The sequence below is a fragment of the Rhopalosiphum maidis genome, chromosome 2 (assembly GCF_003676215.2).
Source record: "Rhopalosiphum maidis isolate BTI-1 chromosome 2, ASM367621v3, whole genome shotgun sequence".
NCBI lineage: Eukaryota > Metazoa > Arthropoda > Insecta > Hemiptera > Aphididae > Rhopalosiphum > Rhopalosiphum maidis.
The window spans coordinates 49,853,393-49,880,473 of record NC_040878.1 but is presented as its reverse complement, the minus strand read 5'-3'; the positions used below and the strand labels follow the sequence as shown (position 1 = coordinate 49,880,473).

The window sequence follows — 27,081 nt, the reverse complement described above, 5'->3', positions numbered from 1 at the left end:
TATAATATTTATGTATTTTTTTTATATATTTTTTTTTAATTCGATCAGACAAGCTCGAGTAAATCTTCTACCGTCATTACGTCGGCTAGTAAGCAGGTGGAATACGTCTTTAACATCAATGTTGACGACACGGACTCTGATGGCCTCTAGCTTTACAAGGATGTGTACATTAGATTGCATTGCTATACAAATAGTTCACTTTTTTATGATATGTTTTTTTATATTTGTATATTAAAATCACAGTGTGCTCATCAATCTGTAATCTAAATCGTTGTATATGGTTTTAGGTTCATTGCAAATTACATTGAATCAAATGAATTTCTGTACTTTACGCATTTATTGACAGGTATTTATTATTACTATAACTGTGATTTCAAAAGTTGATTTAAGTACATGTATCACACTACTGCTATAGCAGTATTTTTAAAATAAATTGATATGTATAACTTAATCTAACTAAAATATTTATGCTGTTAATAAAATAATAATAAAAATTAATAACATACAATGCAATGTTTAATAAAAATCAATGTTTATGAAAAATATGAAAAAAATGTTATAAATAATTAAATTTAAAGACTACTGAGAGAATAAACATTGTTTTTAAGATTTTTAAGTTTTGAAGAAAACGACAAAAGTTAAAATATTGCAACTATACAAATGAAATTGTACACTAATTGTGTACAAATTACATTTTAGTTGCTTTAAAACAATTAAAATTAAATAATTTAGCATTTTTTTCTAGTATATCTGAAAATGTCAAACAGCTAGATAATAGATTATAAAATTAAGTAGTAACAACTGCCAATGTCTTACAGGTTACAGATTGACTATGTAACAATGATACAGATTTATTAGTTATGTTTTTAGAAAATCGTCTAGTTCTTCAAATAATTGTATAAGCTTCAAAGCATTTGATGATTACATACAAAATTATATGGATCTTTTTTTAAAAATTTTTTTTAAAAAAAATTGAAACGTACAATTTAATTATAAATGTAATATAATGTAAATGATTATAAATGCATTAATAATTATTTCGTATCATTATAACATCCAATGATATTATTACAAAATTAATAAAGTATTAGTAAGTTAAGGTCACACATTTTCGTTTCGTTCTATAATTATTATATAATATTTATATTATTTTCAATACGATAAGGCAAGCTCGAGTGAATCGTCTACCGTCATCACGTCGTCTAGTCAGCAGATGGGATACACCTTAAACATCAATGTTGACGACAGTGATGATGACTCTATCTCTACTGGGGTGTGTATATTATATTGTATAGCCATACAAATTATTCAATATTTTATGATATTATAATTTCTTTTTTTTATGTTTTGAATTTGATTAAGCAAAATCGAATATTGAATGATTCCTTCCTGCTTATAATTAACCATTCAAAACCGAGTAAGTTTATTATACTTATTTCCATCCATCTACCAATCTTATAATCAATCACTGCACATATTCGAATCAATTCCTTGTTTCTATTTAACGCCTGCTTAAATCTGATAGATTCAAAATTTTAAATTTAAACCTTATTTTACGTTTCAATATGTTATCTTATAGTTGTTTTAAACAATCTTGTATCAAAAATAATAAATAAAAACGTTTTATACTAAAACTAATATAATGAATAATTGATATACAATAATATTTGATACATCTAAAATACTCTGTGAAGTAAATAAATTCATTTACATAAATTAAAATACCCATAATATAAACCCATAAAATATTATTTTAATGTATAATAGCTGACAATACTTATAATTGTTATAATTAATCGGAATTTATTAAAAAATATACAGTTTAAAAATTAAATTAATATTTAGATATAAAAAATAAACTATAAATTCTATATATTATATAGGTACTCATTTTTAAGTGATTACATAGATATTTTTTTATTTTCAAGGAATGGACCAATTTTTCGTTTTATTTATTACAATACTTCATACAAAGCCAATCATTTCTGCCAACACCTAAATTTTCATTATAACACAATATAAAGTACCTTAATTATACATTTGCTGTTTAATATATCAACTGTTAAAATTCATTACAATATGCACACATATAGAAATCCAAAATTCAACATAAATTAAGTTTAAACCATTCAAATTTCTATTAATTATATTATTTATTTTGTATTTTTGTGTTCCACAAAATTTTCATAAATGTATAAACTATATTTGAACGTTATAAACGCAAGTCTTATAGTTTTATTATCTATATACTATGTTTTTTATTGTTATTATTTATTTAAAAAAAAAAAAATTGTTTTTATTTCAAAATTGTAAATATAAAATATATTATTCCCTTGCATCAATGTACTGTATTCTATATTCATAATATTTTTTACAAATACTTACATTATTTTTTGATTATCTTTTATACTATGTTTGTTATTGTTAGTTATATTTATATATTTTTATACAAAAACTATTATTGTTATTATTATTATAATTATTATTGTTGCTTGTTTAAAATTGTATATATTTTTTGTTATTGTACCAATTTATAAATATAACTTTTAAGAATAACAACTATAAGAACATCTTCCAGTCGGTTGTTAACGCTCACCGCGAGCAGACATGCGTTACCTCCGTCCGTTATCGCCTTTCGCTAATGGCGTTCTCTATATCCAGTTTTAAATATGCCTCGTAATATTTCAAAATGTAACTTATCATCATCGTCTACCAAAGACTGCGAAAAAAAAGCAAATTATTTGTTTCTCCCAATAGGTACGCCTTTCTCTCCGAAGCTGTCGATTCTCCTCTGGAGGTGTTCAGTCCTCCGCCCATTAATATGTCATCTCAAAATCAACCCAACACACCTCAGGACAACATAGAGTCATCCCCAATGGTCAAAATACAAACACGTCCATTTTACTTCAAGGGTAACAAAATTATAACGATATATTTTTTTATTACTGTTATAAAAAAAATATTTTTTTGTTCTGTACGAGACTGTGGAAAGTAACATATGTATGTACCTAAATAAATACTTTATCAAAATTAATGTGTGCCCTTTACAAATCGCCCCCCCCCCTGTTATCTTAGTCTAGATCCACCCCTGAATTTTATCAATAAATTTATAAAAATGTAATTCAATACGATATCGATTATCAAACAAATCATGGTATAGCGATACAATGTCGGGAAAATCGGAACAATATTATATCGTTGCTCAACACTAATTCTTATACAATAACTTTTTTTTTTATTAGATTTTTTTTTCAATTTATTTTTGAAATGGTTCTGCAATTCGTTCATCATTCTGGTTAGACTTCTATGAACAGTATTTATATGAGCTTCGAGCAGTTCTTTGATGTTTTGTTCTTTAGATAATGAATAATTTTAGTTTCACTTAATGTTAACGGGACGATGAGTTTATGATCATCCATAATATTATTTGAAATGCCTCATGCCATAACATTAATAACGTCCAAACGTCGCCAACGCATATTGTAACTGGGCAATAACGTCTTAATTCTACAAAATAATACGAAAATACCTTTTAGTATATAGTGAATTATTACATAGTGCTTCATGTGTGGTCAACATTTACCAACACTTATTGTAAATTTCAAAAATCACCGGTGTAAGAACACTAAGAATGCGTTAAGACCATTTGTTAACATTCACTAAGATTTTTGATAAATTTCAACATACACCGGTGACTGTCAACATTCGCCTACTGCGGTCATAAATCGCCTTAACATAGACACAAAAACGTTAGGTTTATTGTAATAGGTACTTTATAAATATATTATTTCTCGTTTCTTAATCTAAATAATTTTTTAATTGATAATTTGTATAAGTTGTATAGAAGATACATAATATAGATAATAATAACAGTGTTGTGTAATTTTCCTCACCACCTTTATTGTTAAACTACATACAATAACATCGTCCGTATATTATTTATGACTTTATGAGGTATTACACGAGGCGCGTTTTTTTTATTGTGGTGTCCCCAGTAGGCCTAATCCACATCGTAAGCGAGAACGCGCGAACCGCCGATCGACTAAAATAATTGATAATTAGTAACTGAAATTTCTCGCGTATAAAAAGCGTCTTATACACCAATAATATACCTACGCAATACATATATAGGTGATATAAACGAATAAATACCAAACTATACATTTAATAAGGAGTTATTATAATTGGTTTAAATTTATAATTTTAGTATTGTCGTAGCACGGCATTCGCACATTTCCAGATTACTATAGTGTTGAATTTAAATGCGTGTCTTAACATCTAAAGAAATAAGTGAGGACGAAGCTACATGTACTGAGGAATTATTAATCAGATCGTATTCAAGGAGTAAAAACAAGTTAATAAATTTCGACGATTGTAAACTGCGCCCAAGGTACAGGTAAACACTTGTAAACTGCGCCCTGGAAAAATTTTAAAAATGAAGAGCTATATTTTACAAAATTACAATTTCTAATTTATACTTAGTTCAATACAGCTGTTAATATTTAACAGTATTAACAGTTAATACAATAAAATTAAAAATCAAAAAATATATATAAATTTAAAAAAGTACAATATTAGGACAAATAAAAACATTTCTTATTTATACTTGGTCAATACAACCATATTATAACATGAATAGTTAATAGAATAAAATTAAAAATCAAAAAATACATATAAATTTAAAAAGTACAATATTAGGACAAATAATAACATTTCTTATTTATACTTGGTCATTACAACCATATTATAACATAAATAGTTAATAGAATAAAATTTAAATTTAAAAAAGTACAATATTAGGACAAATAAAAACATTTCTTATTTATACTTGGTCAATACAACCATATTATAACATGAATAGTTAATAGAATAAAATTAAAAATCAAAAAATACATATAAATTTAAAAAAGTACAATATTAGGACAAATAATAACATTTCATATTTATACTTGGTCATTACAACCATATTATAACATAAATAGTTAATAGAATAAAATCAAAAATCAAAAAATACAATATTAGGACAAATAAAAATATTTCTTATTTATACTTGGTCATTACAACCATATTATAACATGAATAGTTAATAGAATAAAATTAAAAATCAAAAAATACATATAAATTTAAAAAAGTACAATATTAGGACAAAAAATAATATTTCTTATTTATACTTGGTCATTACAACCATATTATAACATAAATAGTTAATAGAATAAAATTAAAAATCAAAAAATACATATAAATTTAAAAAAGTACAATATTAGGACAAAAAATAATATTTCTTATTTATACTTGGTCATTACAACCATATTATAACATAAATAGTTAATAGAATAAAATTTAAATTTAAAAAAGTACAATATTAGGACAAATAAAAACATTTCTTATTTATACTTAGTCATTACAACCATATTATAACATGAATAGTTAATAGAATAAAATTAAAATTAAAAAAATAAATACAATATTAGGACAAATAATAACATATTGTTGATGCATACTCATCAATTACACTATTTAATTTAATATACGTTTCTATTTGAATATCTTTTAATTTTTCTACAAACATGAAAATATTTTAATGCGGTGTATAAAAGCTAGAATTAAAGTGAGAATGAAATGACTCGCATGCATTTGTGGTTAAAATTGACTCTGCTGATGTTTGAGCCCATATTTCAGGTGGATACTGAGCCTCTTCACTTATATATATACATCAACCAAAGAATCAACAAATCGTGTAATTTTCTCGTCGTCAGGCTTTGATTCCATTAAATAATTATCAAAATACTCAGATATTCCAGGGCTTAAATTTGGGCGCAGTTTACGTATGTCCCAAATTTTGGGTAGCTATTTATCAAATTTTATATTTAAATTCGAACAAAATTGTTTATGAGTTTCTCATCTGAAACCTGATAAGATTAAGAGTAGTGCGGTAAGGTGCTATCGCTGTGTAAGTGGGTTTACTTTACATAAAACGATTACGTTCCTCCGACTACTGTTATTTAAATTCAACACTTTTCTAATTCTAGAACTATGCTTAATATATAAATATTATTATGTAATAAGGTAAGAGGTTCATAAACTCACCGAATTTCCTAGTTTTATAATATCAATTACTTACAACTGTGTACTTTGGTCTGCGCAAGTCCAACATTTTTACTCTCCATTTTTTCAACTTTTAACACTTAGGTAATATATTTTTGGTCAGCGGCTTCTCGTGACTTGAACGGCCCAAAATTATGAGCGGCTCATCGAATTTGCTCGATGACTGGTCGAGCCAATCCTACCCTATCAAGGCTTATATAAAAGTAAAATAAGCTTACCATCACATGGACTCTCAATCATTTTTCTACGGTGTACGTTTAACTGTTACGTAACATTGTGGTAGGTATGAAATTATTAAACGATTTAATAATTTATGTTTAGAATAAAACAACAAATTCCACTTGAACAAAAAAATCAAGGAAAGTTAAAAATAATTGCGGAAACTTTTAAAAATTACAAATAAGAACAGTAATCAAAAAAATATAGATATTATTTATGAAAATAAAAACTGATGTATATTATTTAAATGTTTTTTGAACGAAATCAAAAAAATCAAAACAATAATAAAAAATAAACAGTTTTATATGTTTATTAGTTTATTAGTTCTATGTATTCATTAAAAAAAAAATGAATAACAAACATTATTTAGCCAGTGTATTATCTTATATTTTTATTATCATTTATTATTATGAATTATAATTTACAATTTTAATAATACGTTATGTTTTAAATTATAATGTCTTAGCCAATATACGTTAATAAAAAATAATACTAACTATACTAAAATACTATATAAGTATTAAATAAGTTTAGCCAGTAACGCGGCAAGGATTATGACGAAGTATGCCTCTACGTAACTAGTATTTATATTCTACCTTAAATCTTAAACACGACAATTTTTTCAGTAAACATTTTGAAATGAATATAAATTTGTTTATTTATACACACTATTACGTGTGAATTTAATAATAAAATTATAGAAATAGCATAAAGAAAATCTCAAATTGTTCTATAAATATCCCATATTAATTATTGTTATTAATGCGTACATTTGTCAATTTTTTTAATTGCCAAAAAGGCGCTTTTTTCTAAGATGGCCAGAGGTGCTAACGAGTTTACCTATACTACTGATACTCTGCTCATGTCATACCACACATATATATATATTTTATTTTAAGCACGAGACTTTAAAATTTATTGTTTTAAAAAATTAATCACAAAATATTTCTAACATTATTTTTATTTAGTATATAGTATTTTCAATGATTCGTTTTTAAGTTACAGCAAAATCAAAATATCGATTTTGACAAATCTGACTATGCTTAGAATTTTCTTTTTTCCGTCACTTTTTTAGGGTTTTACTTTACGCTTTTGAAAACTACTGGAAATTATTTTTGACCCCCCCCCCCCACAAAGTATCAACTAGTTGAATTTTCCTTTTTCAAAGAGTGACTGAAGTCAAAAATCAAAGTATTATTACTACTTAAAAACGTGATGACAGACAGAAAAATTTAAAAAAATAACACACACACTATTTTTTTTTTGTTCCACAAAATGTCGTTGCATCAGTCTAATTGTTTCAGTCATATTCTATGAATTATAATATTTTTCATAATTGTATAAAATATATTTTAACGTTATAAACACAAGTCTTTACTTTATTTTTTTTATTCGCTATTATGTATACTATGTTTTTTATTGTTATTATTATTTATTAAAAAAAAAAAAAATGTTGTTATTGATTCAAAATTATAATATAAAATACAATATTCTTTTGCATCAATGTGTACTATATTCTATAAATCATAATATTTTTTACAAATCTTTACCTTATTTTTTGATTATCTATTATAGTGTATTTTTTATTGTTATATTTTTATACAAAAATTATGATCGTTATTTACTATAATTATTATTGTTCGTTTAAAATTGTTTATATGAAAATATAGTGAATTTTGTTAAAAAAAAAATGTATATAATTTTGTTATCGTACTGTTTTATTAATAGAACTTATAAGGAATAACAACTATAAGAACATTGTATAGGTAATTTTGTCAATGGATAGTCTCCCTTCTCATGTAAATCATGTCATATTTACTTATGATAGTCTCTGCTGCTTATCACATTTGCTTATTGTATAAATGATACAGATTGTAAATATATATTTTAATAAAAAAAAGGTAATCAAAAATTCAATAAAACATAGTGTGTAGATTATACTTACTGCTCAGTAGATGTCGAGTGGGTTACTCGTTACTCAGGTTACTGTACTAATGATTGTATCAAATTACGTATGTTAACCGTTAACCACAAACTATCTATCAGTATTGTCGTGTATATTTTATTTCATATTTATGTATTGCTGTGATGGAAAGGTCAAATTATTTTTCCCAAAACTATTGCACTTATATCTATAACTTGTCAGTAAACATGGAAAAATAATAAAGATATATATAGATATAGATATAGATATAAAACCGGGTTGTGATATTAGAACCTTTACACATTGAGAACAGCACTTTACCTGTCATAATAACTTTGAAAACGGTTGGAGATAAGAGTTATGCGTATTCTCATCATAAAATAACAAATTGGGACAGAGTTTACTGTTTGATATGCATTTGTAGGTTTAATATTCTAAAATCAGACAATTCTAAAGTCTGAGTTTGAATATCTTTTAAAAGTAAATATTTTTGATTTCATAATCAAAGAATAATTTCCCATGTTTGTGTTATTGTTATTAGGTTTAAGTGTAACAATAATGGTTCATTGTGGCTTATCTTATACTTTTATAGTTATTATGTGCTAATATATAATAAATTAATAACTAATAAGTTAAACAGCGTCATTCCTATCAAAGTTACACGACTGCAGGGCACGGTGCAGAAACAACTACTTTTACTTGTTCATAATGTGTAAAAATGAAACGTTTTGCCCTTCGATGGTGGGATAGTAACCTCAGGGCTCGGATAAAATAATCGTCCTAATTCCGATTTTTATGTATCGAAATACTCCGAAAAATACTCTGCTTCAGAATATGAAATTTAAAAACGTTTGTTGTCATTCAAAAAAGTTAGAACTTAAAAAATGATAGGTAACGATTACAAATATTAAACAATTTAATATTTTTTTAACGTTCTTTTATTTCGATTGGAAATTACCTATATTTAACAAATATTTTTAAAAACATTAATGGATTAGGTATGAAATAGGTGTTGAGTTTTGGTCGATAAAAAAACGCCTTTGTATTATTAAATATTAATAATATATTAATATGGATGCACACGCATTTCATATTATCATGATTCACAAGAATAATTGCAAATGTATTAATTGTTTTTAAATTATTTAATCCTGGTGAACTGATTGCGCCATTGCATTGCAGAGAACTGATCTATTTACATAAATATAATCAGTGACGTAGGTATGCGTATTTACAACTTATTTCTGGGGAGGAAGTAAAAAGTTTATTACGTTATAATATATTTGCATGCATAAATATAGTCAAATTATAATTTGAAATCAAGCTGCTTTTGGTTCTTATTCGCTAAAAAATCAATCCTTGGTGGGGGGTTGGACCCCCTCCCCCCTGTAAATACGCCACTGAATATAATACACGTTAATATGATATTATCTACTTATTATACATATTTATTAATTTGTATTAAATATTATAATGTCCAGAAACTGTTTCGTATGTGTTACCTACATTTAGTGCCCTACCCCAAGCCAGCGTGGCTTGTTATCACCATTTTATAACCAAACGAATGGTAACAATAGAACTGTTGGTGATTACACGTTTCATATTATTCATAATATTATTTACATTACACACATTCACTCAGCTGTTTTACAAGTGAAATTGATTACGTGAACACTAAACAGTAAATGTGAATACGTGATAAATACAAAAGTGAATGAGAATTGATGAAATAGTTTGTATGGTTTGCGCCAGTCTCGTCTGTGATGAAATATTATTAAATTTGTAAATTTTTGTTTTTTGTTATTTGTAATTTGTATTAAAAATGTTGGACCTTTTTACGATATTCAGCAAAGGCGGCATCGTTCTTTGGTGTTTCCAAAGCACCAGTCAAATTAGTCAGTTTTTCATACCCTCAGTGAATTCGTTGATCAAAACTGTTATTCTTCAGGTAAATAATATTCTTGTCACATACTGTTAGATATGTTACGTATGTTTCACTTAGTTAATTTATCAGAAAATTAAAAAAATGTATAGAAAACTATAAAATATTACCTATTTGTGTTAAATAGATAAAAATTATTAAAGACTGACATTATTTTAATTATTATCAATTATTAATTAAAATAATTATAATAATAAGATATTTTTTAAGATGCGATAATATTTAAATCATTTTCATGTTTAATTCTTGCTTAAAAACTTAAATTTTAAAGATTAGTGCCTACGTTTTAATTATTTATTTCTGTACTAGACAGCAATAAAAAAAAAAAAAAAAAAAAAATTCAATACTATAGTAATAAACATTTATAATAGCAAATGGCAAGCAATTGAATTGTAAAAATATACATATCATCAAAACAAAACATTGTGTGGTTTAAGTCTTAAGATTTATCTTATACTTCGCTTGGACTAAAAATCTAGGAGACAAGAGTCCAAATTAATTATACTCATGGTTCTTTGGATATGGTTTTATATTTTATAATTATCTTTTAACTTTATTTGAAATATTGTAGTAAAATATATATATTTATTTCAGGAAAGGACAAGTAGTAACAACAATTATGAACAAGATTCTCTTTCATTGAAATATAGATTAGACAATGAGTTTGACCTGGTATTTGTGATAGCATTTCAAAAAATACTACAGCTGTCATATGTAGACAAATTTCTGGACGATATACAATTGGAATTTAGGGATAAGTATAAAAATGACTTAGCCCGAAAAAATTATTTTATGGTAAGGTTGTATTGTGTATTTTTTAATATAAATATTAATAATTTCATTTCATCTTAGGAATTTGAATTCAGTAAAAATTTTAAAGAAGTTCTTAAATCTGCTGAAGAGTGGGGTAGGGCTCAAGCCTGTATTCCAAAGCAGATGCGTACATTCAATGAGTCTACTAAATCAAAAAAAACTGTAGCATCTATGATTGAACGAAAAGGCGATGATAAAGAAAATAAAAAAAATAGTAAGTTGAATCTTTTTACTATATATATTGCTAAAAGAAAATAGTTACTAAATCAAGAAAATAATAAATATTTAAATTATTAATATCTAGTAAAAATGATTGAAACTCAAAAAAATGATAAAGAAGTTAACCATAACGGTGTTTCATTTAACGAGGAAGACTTAATCGCTCAAAACCGATTAAAAATGGCTCAAAAAATGGGTGCTATAAATTCTAATAAACTAAAAAAAAATAAAGAGTAAGTGTTTAAAAAAATTTGTTTTTTCTTTCAAATTTTAGAAATAATTAATAACCAACATATTTAATTTAGGAAAGTGCCAAAACCTTCTCCTAAAGCAACTAAGCAACCACGTACATGGCCATTAGGCGGAGCAGCAAAGGACATAAGCTCTTTAGATTATACAAAAGATAAGCCAAATAACAATGCAGACACTCCTATTGAAATCGAAACAAATAATGAAGTAAATAAATGTTTATTAATGTTTAATTAAATTTTATTTCATTGTCATCTATATAATATACTCCATTTAAGTTAAGATTAAAATAGTCATTGTGTTGGCGTATTTCCACCATTAAACAGCCCCTTCTACAAGCATTCTAAAAATACTAATATTGACACTTTCAGTAGGGTCTGTCTAATATTAGAGATTTGTCAATAATTGAGTTATGATTGACTGAACAATCCAATCTTAATTAACTGGAGTAACAGTTGTTTTTAAGGTTTAAGCTATACATTTTACAATTTTAAGAAAATAAATATAATAAATAGTAAATATTTGTATAATGTTTATTATTAGATTGTTGGGCAAATGGTTGGAGGAATAAAAGACATAGAAATTGATAGCGAGAGTGAAGAAGAAGAATCTGATGAAAAATTTGAAACAGCTGCTGAACGTAAGAGGAAAAATGATAGCAAAAAAAGTGTATTCTCTATGTTCAAGTAAATGATTGATTTTCAATATTTTTGTCCATGTATTAAAACCAAAATTTAATTATTTTTTTTAGGGGTTTAGTTGGAAGAAAAAATTTGACTGCAGCTGATATGGATCCAGTGTTGGAAAAACTTAAAGAACATTTAGTTGCAAAAAATGTGGCTATTGAAATAGCTACTAAACTTTGTGACTCTGTTTCCTCTAAACTTGAAGGAAAGGTAAAATTATTATTTTTTACTAAAAAATTGAAATATAATCTTAAATATTTTTAAAATTTACATTTATTTTTTATAGGTTCTTGGTTCATTTGAATCGGTGGCATCAACAGTAAAGAATACTATGATCGAATCTCTAGTACAAATATTGTCACCAAAACGTAGGATTGATATTTTACGTGATGCAATGATGGCTAAAAAGAATGATAAACCTTATGTTATGGCATTTTGTGGAGTTAATGGTGTTGGAAAATCTACAAATCTTGCAAAAGTATGGATTGAATACAATTTTTTATTTGGTCCTTTTTTAATTTAAAATAGATTACTTATTATTTTGTCATATTTACAGATTTGTTTTTGGTTGATTGAAAATAATCTGAGAGTATTAATTGCAGCTTGTGATACATTTAGAGCAGGTGCTGTTGAACAATTAAGAACTCATACAAAACATTTGAATGCTCTTCATCCGGCAAAAAAACATAATGATCAGCAAATGGTACAATTGTATGAAAAAGGATATGGTTAGTATTTAACATGAACTTTATTATGTACGTTTAATAACACTGTATAACACTGTTTATCCATTAACTAGTAGGTTTAATATATAACAACTTATATTTATATAAAGTTTAGAAGATAACTTTACAACAATCTTGAAGTCAGATAAATTACCTAATGTTGAAAACTATTGCTCGCTTTATTTCTTATCGATTGTACTCTAGCATATCAAATGAACACTGTTGTTGATGATACCGGGTGATTTTTTTTTTTTATCATGAATGAAATACTCATTATTGCAAAAACTATTAATATTTTTGAAAGTATTTCTTTTATATAATTTTCAGTCAAAATAAAACAACACTTAAAAAACAATAATATTTTTTAAGTTTTTTTACATACAATTGAAATTCAGACGAGTAGTTATAAGTTATAATATTTAAAGTATAGATGATCAGAGTCAGAGTAGTAGGCTAAAGTTTTCCAGGATTCCTTATGATATCACTGCAAGATGACTAAAAATTTTCAATTTAGAACTATTTAGAACACTTTGACTGCGGGACGTCAACATATCGCACCTGTTTTATGTAGCGGGCGTCGACGCATTGTTGATAACTTATATTACTATTTGAACTTTCCCAATAATATCATCATACAACAAGCTAATTGTTCTTGCGCCACCGCATAGACAAATGGTTGAAATTGTTTAATTTGTGGTGGTTTGAGATTCGGAATATTTTTTATATTTGTATTATACTTACTACTATTATTATGAAAAATGTTCAGCATAGGGGAATCGCTCAGGTCAAACCATGCTGCAGTCAAAGTGTTAATACTAAGAAAATGTAGTTATGTCATTCGGTATTTGAGTATGATGCTGCTGATTGTTCACAGTATATTTAATGGCCACAATATAACAAATTGATGTAGTATAAAACCAGTTCATAAAATTTTCAGATCAATGTTTAAATACTGCCCATATAACCCACAATTAGAGGCCTATAAATGAGGTACTTGGTCTTGAAACATTAGGTGTCAGATGCTATGTCTTCAGTCATTGTTTCATTTCGGGATTGATAAAATATAGTCATATTAATGCAACTACCATGTTTATTAGAACAGCTCAGCATCCATATTTTTTTGCTATTAATGCTCTTTCTATTTTTACCAACCGATGGTTTGTTTTACTAGAATTCCACATTTAATTAGGATAATATATGTAGCCCAAGAACATTTTAATCGTCGTACCTAGGCATGGTATTATATTATTATTTTTTTACTATAAATAATTTAACTATAATATTTTATTTACCGCTATTAAAACCAAAATAATTGTTATTTTTAATAAATATATAGTAAATATTTAATATAAGAAATAAAGTAAATAAAAAATAATTATATCACTAATCATTAAGTTTATGGTGATAACAGGAAAGGATGCAGCTGGAATTGCTATGGAAGCGATAAACCACGCCAAGGAAGCCAAGTATGATATAGTTCTTGTCGACACAGCTGGAAGAATGCAAGATAATGAGCCATTAATGCGAGCTTTGACCAAAGTAATTTATTATTTATTGGATATGTTATAATGCTATGTATATTTGTTTATTCTTATGAGTTTTTTTAATATTTGTTATATTGATTTTCAGTTGATTAAAGTGAATGAACCTGACATGGTTCTATTTGTCGGTGAAGCATTGGTTGGCAATGAAGCAGTTGATCAGCTGGTAAAATTCAATCAAGCCTTGGCCGATTATTCATCTTCAGTTACTCCGCACTTGATTGATGGAATTGTGCTCACAAAATTTGACACAATTGATGATAAAGTAAATTAATTAATTTTAATAATGACTAAATAATCATAATGTTATTTCTAATTAGTGTTCAGTGTACTAAAAATATAATTACGTTCTAGGTTGGAGCTGCTATTTCAATGACATACATCACAGGTCAGCCAATAGTATTTGTGGGAACTGGACAAACATATACAGATCTCAAGTCACTGAATGCAAAGGCAGTGGTTGCTGCTCTAATGAAATAAAAACATGATTGCTGCACATTACATTTAAACAGTATCTTTAATAACTTGATTGACCTACAATAATTGAACTCCATATATTTCTTTGTAATCAGGTGATAATTTTTTGGTTTTTTTATTAGTTATTTAATAAATGTACTAAAGTATTTTATGTTTTATTATGTGGGGAATGTTCATCCTACTTAATATGTATGTATTATTTGTTATTTTTCATTCCATTGTATTTTTGGTAATACAAAAAATGTGGGCACCTATCTATTTTTTGTATTTTTTTTTTATTTAAACCTAAATCCCAAAAACGACATACAAAGCACAAAAATCAGTTTTAAGATTCAAATTAATTAACTACTGAGATTTAAAATTCACAAAGTATGTATTATAAATTATTTCATTGTTAATATATTGTAAAAATCGACAATTTATCATTTACTGCAGAACTACATTTTTCAGTTATTCTAATTTTTAAATATCTGTAAACTTTTGAAAAAAATTGAAATATCTTTTTATTATCTTTCTCTATCAACATTTTATTCTGTAAAATAAAGGATTACCAAAAGGTTACTTATAATGTTAAAGCATTTTTAATAATCAAAATTAAGTAAATACTAGATAACTGATTAAAGATATTCAAACTTTTTTATCCCACGACTTGACAAAGGCTCCTTTGTGTCTTCACAATAGTTTTATGGCTCCCAAATTAGTAATGACGAAAAAACGACTGCATCCGAATTGTTTCCCAACATTCCAAGCAACACATATTTGAATTGGTTCACGATATTTTTGGTAGGCGCACACATTGAAATTGGTCCCAGAAAAAAACTTTCTGAAAAGGTGAAGTATAATCTTATACTATTTATAATAAAAACAAAAGTTCAACATCTTCTTCTATTTCGCACTTACAAACATCTTTCAATTTATGGATGTATTAAAAGAAATCCAAATTGAAATATGTAAAATTGCGAAGTACAGAAAAATTACAAAATCTTAAATTTAAAAATAAGGAAATACATACAGGGTGATTCTTTTATCATAAAACACTCATTATTTCAAAAAGTATTCATGTTTTTGAAAACATTTTTTTACATAGTTTCAAGTTATTAAAAGACTACATTTTTATCAAAAAATTATATTTTTAAATATTTTTTATCCTTATTTTTTTTTTAAGTTTTTTACTTTTTTGAATGACAACATAGTTTTAATTTCATATTCCAAAGCAGAATAATTTTCTGAGTATTTTGATACATAAAAATCGAATTTAGGGCGAGTAGTTAATGAGTTATACGTATTTAAAGTTTAGACAAGCGGAGTAGTGGACAGGACAACATTTTGCGGGGTAACTCCGTACCACTCCACTTGACTAAATTTAAAATAGTTAAAATAAGTATAACTCATAAACTACTCACCCTAAATTCGATTTTTATATATCAAAATACTCAGAAAATTATTCTGCTTTGGAATATGAAATTAAAACTATGTTGTCATTCAAAAAAGTAAAAACTTAAAAAAAAATAAGGATAAAAAATATAATTTTTTGATAAAAACGTAGTCTTTTTGGATATTTCTGCGTACAACCATGATCTTTCAACACTATGTGTGCGCACCTGCCAAGGGTTAACATAATTTTCTTAATGATTATTGATTAACAGTTTCATGAATGAACCCTTTTGCTGTTAAACATCGGTATGAGGGCCACTCGCCTGAGTGAATGAAGGAACCACCTTCAAATTACCAATAAAGAACTGGGTAGTAATAAGTAGATCCATGATATAATAGGCACCTTAAATTTTTTAAACATCGAATCGGTGCTTATAGTTTACACCAACATTATTGTACTTGGTAGGTACGAAAAAAACAGCTCTATTTCTACCTTGCCCAATATTAAAAACCAATTTGAGTTATAACTTCAAAATTAAGTTTATGCAAGAAGAAGACTAGGTGCCTAATACTGTAATAGGCGGTTTAGGTAAACCATATTATATATACATTATAATATTAAGTTAGTCATCAGACGAGATTGGACCGAGTGGACTGATTGGAGTGTGGAGTGACTGACTACTGGACAAGTGGACAATAATACAATATCATATTTTAAATTACCGTTTTGGCGTTTTCTGCGAAATGAGACACAGCTTTGCAAAATTATTTAAATTACATACTTACATTTAAATTACAAATGCATATTTAATTTTATTCTTCCATGATAAAATTCCATGTGGTGTGATTTCCTATCAACATTATCAACTTATAAAATTAGCTAAATATTTATGTTCTATCTTTTAAAGATTATTTTATTTGAAAATAAATTTATATTTTATTCTTTATCTGTATTTATTCTATCCTCAATCCTTATTCCTTGCGTTTGTACTGTTTGTAGTTTTTCAAATTTTATAATAATAATAATTATAAGTTTATAGTAAAATTTGATTGGAATTATGTCTATTAAAATGTCTGATAATGATTCACTAAATGTTGGGTAAATTATATTTAATATATTAAGAGCTTATTTTAAAATACTAGCCTTGCCTTTGAAATTACAAACTCGTCAAATAATATATGAAAGTTAATATACATAATTTTAATTTGTATTATAGTAATACTTATAAAGTGGCAAACAATGGTCAACTTATTAAACTAGAATCAAATATTCTTGGTGCACAAACTTTGATCGTAACTGATGATGATGGATCTCTTGAATCTGTTGATGAACAACCTACTGCCGCTGTCATAGAAAACGGAAACGTAACTGGAATTGTTATGAGTAAAACCAATGATACAAACATTACACAATATGAGCTTAGACCAAACAATAATCCTAGTAAGCATTCTAAACACTAAGTATTTAGTTTTACATCTTTAAATGTTGTTTTTGTTTGTAGCTCAGTTTTTTGTTGTACAACCAATTAACGATTTATTTACAACTACAACAACTGTTAAAAGACCTATTGTACCTCTCAATAGTGAAGTGTCCAGAAAACGAGTAGATCGTACTGTTGTAACAGTAAGCAATTTAAAATGAATTTAACCTACATAATATTTTATTATCATCATTAATTATGTTGAAATAAACATTACTTTTTTTGCATTATTTTAATATCATCTTAAAGCTTATGTTAAATTATAAGCTTTATATTCATATTGTTGATAAATAAACTAAAATACATTAAAAAAATTGTATGATAATGTTTAAAGAGGGATGCTAAAAGACGATTGACACACAATGAAGTAGAACGTCGAAGACGTGATAAAATAAACCAATGGATAATGTATATGAGCAAAATTATACCAGATTGTGCTGAAGAAAACAAGACTAATTATGATAACCAGGTAATATTAGGTACTTTTTCATAATGTCTATTTATTAAATAAGTTTTTTTAATGAATAATTATAAGAAAATTATTAATATATCAGTCTTGTTTTCATTGTGTGTATAGATTTTTTTTTTTAATATCTTCATTATTGGATTAAAAATAAATTCAAATATTTTTTTTAATTATAAGTTATACTGTAATTGTTAACTTAAAATTTTTTATTATTAGTCTACTTTGGACTTCAAATATAAATTTTTCTTAATAGTTGAAATCTATTATAATTTTATAATTTAAATTTAGTATTATTCATTTATTTATTAATTACTTATTTCATTAAAAATTAAAATAATAAATTATTAATTAATATTTTCAATTTTGTAATAATAATTCATAATAATTATTATTATTTATTCTAGAGTAAAGGAGGAATTCTAGCAAAAGCATGCGATTATATTAATGAATTAAAATCAACTAATCAAAGATTGATGGATTGTGTAAAACAAATGGAGGCTGTTAGTAGACATAATGATGAACTAAGGATGGAAAATGAAGAATTAAGAGGAATTTTATCACAACATGGATTATTATCTGAAAGGTAATTGTGAATATTTCGATAATTGTTGACTGAAATTATGTGAGCTATTTAAAATATGTATAAGTAAATGATTATTAAGCATAATATATGTTTTAATACAGTTATAACCTAGAGTATTGCCTACTGTATAACATTTCAGTAAATTTCTAAATGTAGACTGGCACTGGTAAATTATAGAGTATCTAAAATAGTTTGGTAAAACTCTACAAGATTATCGTAGTTGAGCATTGGCGAACAAATTAAAGTAAACCCAAGGATAAACAGTATTTAATAGTTAATTTTGGTCTATAGTTCTATACAAATAAGATAAGTAGAAGTTATAGATTAATAAGTATATGCTAAATAATCAAATTACCAAATAAAATACAATGGATGTTAAAATAGTCAAATGATCTACAAATTTTATTTTGAAAATATAATTCTATTTATATACAATATACTATTCAATATATGATTTTTTAATATTTTAAACTTTTAGTTTTTATCATAAAATATTTATTAGGATTTACCAATTCTTATTTGTAAAAGTCTGAGTTATAATAACTTTTAGGAGTTTGACCAGACTACTTTGAATATTCTAGAATTTATTGAAATCTATTGATGAAAGCTTGGAACCTTTATAACCTTACCATCATAACAGCCTACATTTTGCAAACATTTATATTTTAATCTTAGTATAACAAATATTATGTAAATAATTACAATTGTATAAATTAATATTGTTATTATGATTTTAGTTTTGTTTCGAGAGATGGTGATTCTTCGTGAGAATTATTAGAAGTTATAAATTGTGTTAAACTGATTTAAACTTCATTTTTGTTACTATATTTAAAACTTTCATAATACCGAAAAGACCAATGTTTTACTATTTATGTTTAAAATTTTAAATGTTTTCAATAATATTAATATAAATAATGGCTATTTATAATACTAAATATAATATTGTATTATTAATAGTTGACTTATGATTTATTTTATTCAGTTCATAAAAAATTAGTTAAATTTAACTATTATTTTAGATCAAATACTAAAAACAAAAACATTTTTTAAATAAAAAGTAATTTATTATTCATTATTATTAAATTTTAGTGACTACCATAAATTGTACTTAACTTCTATAATATATGTAATACAATATTTAACTGTAAATTATTATACTAAGTTTAGAATTTATAAAAGGTGTGTTTGTATTGACCTAAATTTTAGATTTCTGTTAGTTCGAAAATTCAGCTTGTTTGGTGACTACTGAACTGAACCTAACTTGAGATTTAGAGTTAAAATTAAATTAAATTAATATCTTAAAAATTTCTTTGATCTTGAAAAATTCTATGAAACTAAAATAGTCATCTAAAGATAAATATTGTATGTGAATTTAACTGTTAAATGAAATATAATTTTTATTTTACTTAAATAAAAGCTCAGAATATAATTAAAGTCTATTAACAGTCAACAAAACTATGCAAAATAATGCTTTTTTTTAAATATTCATTATCTGGTTTAATATTTTTTATTTGCAAGCTATAACATTTTTATTTTGTAGAATTTTAGTGATTATAAGAACTTAAAACATTTTTTTATATATCATAAAAACAATTTTATTGAGTACCTCAATTTAAAAATAGAACATACCTTGTATTTATTTGTTGACTGTTCATAAACCTGTAATTATATTTTATAGTTTAGGTTATTGAAATAATTTTGTTATAAAATCTTCTCTTTATATCATTAAACAATTTCTAAATATATTGATAATATATAAACAGTTTTCAGGAACTATTTTTATTAATTATGTATTTTTACTGTATAATAAAAGAAGATTTATATTATTTTAAAATAGTCTTCATATTGTCAAGTATAAAATGTATGTATAAGGGTTATTGTTTTTATTTTTTGTTTTTAGTACTAATCTTGGTAAGTTTATTGTTTTGTGTTTTTGTTATGTAGTTTCTAATTATTTATAAGAAAAATGTTGAATGGAATTACATGTGGTTTTTTTTTTGTAAATATTAATTTATGCGTGGTTATTTCTATTTTATTTCCTTGAATATAAATCAGAATTTAAAAAAATAAAAATTTGTTTTCATTTTTCAAGTTTTTAACCTTTTAAATTTTATTTTTATTAAATAATGTCCAATTTGATCACCATAATATTAAATTTTAAACTATGTATTTCACTTTTTTGTTGGTAGTCTAGTGGAATGTACACAATTTAAATTCATTTATTTAAATTTAAAATTATGATGAAGTAAATTATTATATTATGTATTATTAATAACCTCTTGACGTCAAATGTCAAACTGTTGCTATATCCTGCATATTTATTGTGAACGGTTTAAGGTATAGATTTAATTAGTTAGAACTGGGATTTGAATTTAATGTAATATAATTTTTTTAGTGTTCTACTAAGTATCTGGCTCTGTCCCCCTGATGTTTTCTTGGGATTATTTCAATGAAATTTTTATTTTACATTTTTGACCAATTCTACGTTATCGATGATTTTCAATGGTATAAGAATATTATTTACGATTTATTTTTGAAGCGAACGTAAATATTGTAGTACAAAACATAGGTACCTATAACGTTTATTATTTATTGTTGTAATAAAAGATGGCATATCGATTGCTGTCAAGTTGTCCGAGTGTCCAATTAGTAGTAAATATCGGTCATTCGAACATGACGTAGTTGTAGAACTTGTAGATACAAGATACTAGATCATAATAATATGCGTTATGCGTATGTGATCTAAGATACTATCCCAAATAGTCTAAATATTATTTTATAATTTTTAAGTACTTATTTTAAATTGTATTCTGAAAAATATTCACAATTTCACAATTACACGTTTCCGTCGTACTGTTTTTCGAGTTTAACGAATTTTTACTAGGGAAGTTGGGACATTTTTGATATTTATCTCGAGGCATTTCTTGACCCCAGTCTTAATCACGAAGGTACTAGTATTTGGTACCATTATTATATAATAGCATTGTGACGTTGATATGTGAACAGAAAACAACTACGTGGCGAGGGGGATGGATTTATAAGTAGGTAAAACATCTTACACGACCTATGACCGTGTCGAGAAATCAAATATTGTTTGAATGTATAATGTATTAAGTACTTTTTGTCCATCAAATTCGTTTTGTTTGACAAATTATAATCGTCCAATCGAGCCAAGGAGCCAACCCTGATCCAGATAATCCTCATTGCGGCCTGCGGGCTGTGATAAAATCGAACGAAAAATGAAAATCATGAACATTTAACGCTTTTTATTACTACTAGAGTGCAGTCGTGATTTTCATTATTTTTTTTTTTTCTATAAACAAATGCACAGATGGAAATGGAATAGTGTTATGTTCACGATGTTCACCGTAAATGTTATTTGAATAATTGGTAGTTGGTACTGCACTACGCCGCTCTTGCATTACTCAATTAGGTACTGCATTCAGTCAGACCAGCCAGTCGACTTGTAGTGTCTTGTACGAGTGTTTTTTTTTATACTAGATCTATATATATGTCCTCACTCGTCGTGTATTACTACAATAATAATTATCGTACATATTATTTTAATTACAATATTTTTTTATAGAAACGATTCCTTATAGTTATTTTGTTAATCTGTAATTTTCGCATCTCATTTTTAGTTTTTTTTTTTAAATCGAAAAAAAAAATCATGAGCCTAAAATTATCTTCTCTTTTGACAAACTCAGGTAATTAATGTTATAATTTTTTTTCTAGCAGTATTTAACCGAGCTAATATCGAATAGAGTAATATAAAATAAATAATATAGTTTAAAATCATTAAAAACTGTGTTGTATTCTAATATATAAATGTATAATGTTGCATTGTGTAGGGATGAGGTTTGCTCTAAATGGTGTCACGAAAAGGTCGATAGCCTCTTTGTCGTCCTTGTCAGAGACTCATCGATTGCTGTATAAAACCTGTAGAGATTTTGCAGAAGGAGAGTTAAAACCTGTTGCAGCCAAAGTGGACAAGGAACATTTATTTCCCGAGAAACAGGTCTGTGATGACTTGTGTTAAATATTTAACTTTAAAGTATAATAATTGTAGGTAATATAAGTATAATAAATCTGCATCATTGATAAATGTGGTTAATTAATACTTATAATCTGTTAGTAATTTAATTTAATGCATTGAAATTTATATGGAAATAATCTTGCAATTTATATTCAAAATACAAAGTCCGTGTGGACAGTGGACTATTTAATAAATACCTTTATTCTGAAATTGCATACATGTTGATCAATTATATAATAATAAACATTTAGTAATTTTAATATTTGCATGTTTAATATCTATGTTATGATAAATAAGTGTATTATACTATTCCTCCTACTAAATGATTATGTAATTGATGAGTTATATTTACATTTATGATTATACTCTAATATTTTATGCTGATGTTAAAAATACATTATATAGTTAAATTCAAAAAGTATTAGATATTACATTACAAGTACAATATTGCTGCAAAGTTATTTGCTTAGATTATTTTTAATATATAGACATGATAGGTAAATTAATAGATATTATAAATATCTTTACAAGATTATTGTCCTTAATTAAAGTTTTGTATGGTATTGACTTGTTATAATCAAATATTTGTTTTTTACTTGCTGTTTAAAATGTGTGATTATTGGAAATTTTTTTATGTACTTCAGATTAAAGAAATGGGAGAATTGGGTTTAATGGCAATTGATATCCCAGAGTCATTAGGAGGAACTGGTCTTGATTATTTGGCATATGCTATTGCAATAGAAGAAATTTCTAGGTATATTAAAAATTTAAAAATATATAAAAATAAATTTACTTCTTAGTATTTCTACTTTTTTATATATTATTTAAATATAAATATTTTTTTAGAGGTTGTGCATCAGCTGGCGTTATTATGAGCGTAAATAATTCTTTGTACCTCGGACCAATTAATAAATTTGGAAATGATAAACAAAAAGAGGAGTATATCAGACCTTTTACAAGTGGTGAAAAAATTGGTTGTTTTGGTCTTAGCGAACCAGGTAATTAAAACATTTATTGTTCAATAATTAATAGACCGTATACTCAAGAAATTCCAGATAAGTCTAGTTTCTGTATAAACAAATTAATCATTATGTAAAAATGATAAAATTTCACGATTTATTTAATTTTATTGTTAAATGATTTAATCAATTGTTAGTTATGCTTATTGATATTTAATGTTTTGATAAAAATAAACAATATGTATAAAATAAGAATAATTATTATTTGGATCATATTTCAGGTTAATAGTTCAACCTAATACAAAAAAAATCATAATTATTAATTACTATTACTAATTTGATTAAACATTGACCTTTAATAACTTGTTTATCATTCTTGATTTATTACATTATTTATATCTATAATTAAACTAGATTACAATTTTACTCTTTTATCAAGCATCAACAAAATGTATAATAATGTTACAGGATCTTAATCATAGATGTGAATAATGTATAACAAGTATACAATACAAAAGAATTTTTCTTTTTGATTGCAAAGTTTGAATAAAATTCAATAATGTATGTTTATTCTATATATACATATATTTTTACTGCAGTTATTAAGTAAAATTTTACCTTTATGTCTATATAATGTTGGGAAAGAATCTAGGCATTAATCCATGTTGAAAATAATCTATTTATGAATAATAAAATAATATAATATAAACAAAAATATATTGATATTGTACTTTGTGGTTTTTTTTAATCACTACAAATATTTATAACTTATTGATTGAAATATTAATAACAATTAGTTGTAATTATATTATCTTTATTTAAGAGTTATTCAAGTCCAATAATTTGTATTATTAGTATGATTTTATCCACTTTTTTAAGGTAATGGAAGTGATGCTGGTGCAGCTTCTACTATGGCGGTTAAAAGTGGTCCAAATTGGGTTTTAAATGGCACTAAATCATGGATTACTAATGCTCATGAAGCTAAAGCATCAGTCGTATTTGCAACTACCGATAAAGCTAAAAAACACAAAGGAATTAGCGCATTTTTAGTTAAAAGAGAATATCCAGGTAAAAATAAAATTTAAGTATAACATAGATTAAACGATTTAAAAATGATGATATGATAAACTGAATTTTATTGTTAGGGTTTTCATTGGGTAAAAAAGAAGATAAACTTGGAATACGAGGTTCGTCTACAAGTAATTTAATTTTTGAAGACTGTTCAATTCCAGAAGAAAATATCTTAGGTGAACCTGGTATGGGTTTCAAAATTGCAATGATGACTTTAGGTAATTTTATATTTCGTTTTTTTTTTTTTCAATACTTTTCTAAAATAAGTGTATTATTGTAGATGCTGGCCGCATCGGAATTGCTTCTCAAGCACTTGGAATAGCACAAGCATCTCTCGACGTTGCTGTTGAATATGCAACTAAAAGAATAGCATTTGGTGCTCCTATATCTAAACTGCAAAGTATTCAGGTATTAATATTTATTTTTATTTAATTAAATTGAATTAGTATTTAGATTAAAGTACTGTGTTCTACAATTTGGACCTTACCATATTATGTTTTATATTTAAACTGTATATTAATAAGAAAAAAAATTTTTTTTTTAGAATAAAATTGCTGACATGTCTTTACGAGTAGAAAGTGCAAGATTGTTGACATGGAGAGCTGCTGTCTTAAAAGATGAACACAAGCCATTTACAAAGGTTCGTATATTTTATTTTATTTATTAGACTTATTAATTTAACAATGATTTTTCTTTTAAAGGAAGCAGCAATGGCCAAATTAGCTGCGTCTGAAGCAGCAACATTTAATGCACATCAGTGTATTCAAGTGTTGGGTGGTATGGGTTATGTTTCCGATATGCCTGCTGAACGACACTACCGCGACGCTCGGATAACAGAGATATATGAAGGGACATCTGAAATTCAGAAGCTTGTGATAGCTGGAAATGTATTCAAAGAGTATAACAGCTCTTAATGAGTTATTAGCCATAAGTATTAATACTGATATACCGTTACCAAATAATTCAAGTGTGTACTACACAATTTACTGATGTTTAGACTGAATTTTTCATATTTAAAAGTATACCCATGTAAGTGTAAATTATACCTACTGAAAACATCCAAACATAATATATTATAATTTTTTCAACTCACTTATTGTTAAAACTGTATAGTATATTTTATATACTATTATAAATTCATGATAAATTTTTAAATTAACATCATATTGTATATAATTAAAACAAAATAAGTTATAGGTATAAAATATTATCAGATTCAATAAATTAAATAATCATAATTATATTTTTTAATGAAATATAACTTTAATTTCTTGATTTTATAATTGAGTATTTTGTTTGATTTACATATATTTTTTTAGATAAATAAATGTATTCAAATGTTATATAATATAATTTGTCGTTTATAATTCCTCGTTTCTATAATTTACTAATTTAGGACCTGGGTAAATTTCTAGTAATTATGACTCTTGTAAAAAGTGCCAATATATGGATTAGTATTTTAGATAATTTCATTAATGAAAATTAAACAATGGTTAAAATTTAAAAAAAAAAAATCAATTATAAATAACGTATAGTAACTAAAATGAAGGCAGTATAATTTTTGTTTTGAATTTGTTTAAATCATTATAACACAACTAAAATAAAATAAATATTTTGTTTTAAAAGAAAATTATGATAAAAAATTTAAGATTGGAATAATTAATTAATGAGCATTGCTTCTTTTTTTCATAAATTACTTGCATTGGTTGCATCTATAGCCGTCTTTTATTCATGGGGCAAATGTTAATTTTTTGTTTAAAATAACTAACTTGGTGAAACTGATGAGAGGGCTTTGGGAGCTCAAGTAAGCCATCAAGAATTTAAGGCAAGATATTTTCCATATTTCTGTGACCAAGATCACAGATCCTAGATCTGTAATCTAGATACTATTTACAAGAACATGTTGGTATTGCCTGTTGCGTTGGAAAATTATAGAAAATAATTGGTAAAATATATTATAAAATATAATAATTACTTACATTATATTATTTTAGTAATGTATATAAAGTGGAGAGTAAGCATTACTAACTTTTGAAAAAAAATATATATTTAATTTCAACTAATTTAACTTAAGCCTTTCTCCACCTAGTTTGAAAAGCCTAATTATACCTATGCGAGTATACGGCTGCAACAATTATCGTTTTAGTGTGTGCATGTCGATTAAGAATTCATCACCACATAGCATATATTAATCATAAACACCAAACGTTA

The 27,081-nt window shown here is 25.5% G+C and overlaps 3 protein-coding genes across 3 annotated transcripts; all 3 read left to right on the top strand.

The window, feature by feature from the left end:
- The first annotated feature begins 10,070 nt into the window (after window positions 1–10,070).
- Window positions 10,071–15,095, top strand: LOC113551421 (signal recognition particle receptor subunit alpha homolog). The gene is made up of 12 exons (XM_026953659.1): window positions 10,071–10,196; window positions 10,785–10,985; window positions 11,043–11,217; window positions 11,308–11,455; window positions 11,528–11,678; window positions 12,015–12,157; window positions 12,223–12,367; window positions 12,444–12,635; window positions 12,714–12,885; window positions 14,294–14,421; window positions 14,512–14,688; window positions 14,778–15,095. Exons 1-12 carry the CDS (start codon window positions 10,071–10,073, stop codon window positions 14,901–14,903), a joined length of 1,884 nt encoding a protein of 627 aa, XP_026809460.1. The 3' UTR covers window positions 14,904–15,095.
- A 2,102-nt stretch (window positions 15,096–17,197) lies between these two features.
- On the top strand, window positions 17,198–19,716 carry LOC113551423 (upstream stimulatory factor 2). Its single transcript, XM_026953661.1, has 6 exons — window positions 17,198–17,373; window positions 17,492–17,715; window positions 17,777–17,898; window positions 18,090–18,224; window positions 18,626–18,804; window positions 19,542–19,716. Exons 1-6 carry the CDS (start codon window positions 17,333–17,335, stop codon window positions 19,570–19,572), a joined length of 732 nt encoding a protein of 243 aa, XP_026809462.1. The 5' UTR covers window positions 17,198–17,332; the 3' UTR covers window positions 19,573–19,716.
- A 2,462-nt stretch (window positions 19,717–22,178) lies between these two features.
- LOC113551422 (short-chain specific acyl-CoA dehydrogenase, mitochondrial) lies at window positions 22,179–25,962 on the top strand. Its single transcript, XM_026953660.1, has 9 exons — window positions 22,179–22,511; window positions 22,656–22,822; window positions 23,485–23,594; window positions 23,687–23,838; window positions 24,679–24,867; window positions 24,945–25,088; window positions 25,151–25,278; window positions 25,415–25,510; window positions 25,572–25,962. The coding sequence occupies exons 1-9, from the start codon at window positions 22,475–22,477 to the stop codon at window positions 25,782–25,784; spliced, it is 1,236 nt and encodes a 411-aa protein (XP_026809461.1). The 5' UTR covers window positions 22,179–22,474; the 3' UTR covers window positions 25,785–25,962.
- Window positions 25,963–27,081: the final 1,119 nt, after the last annotated feature.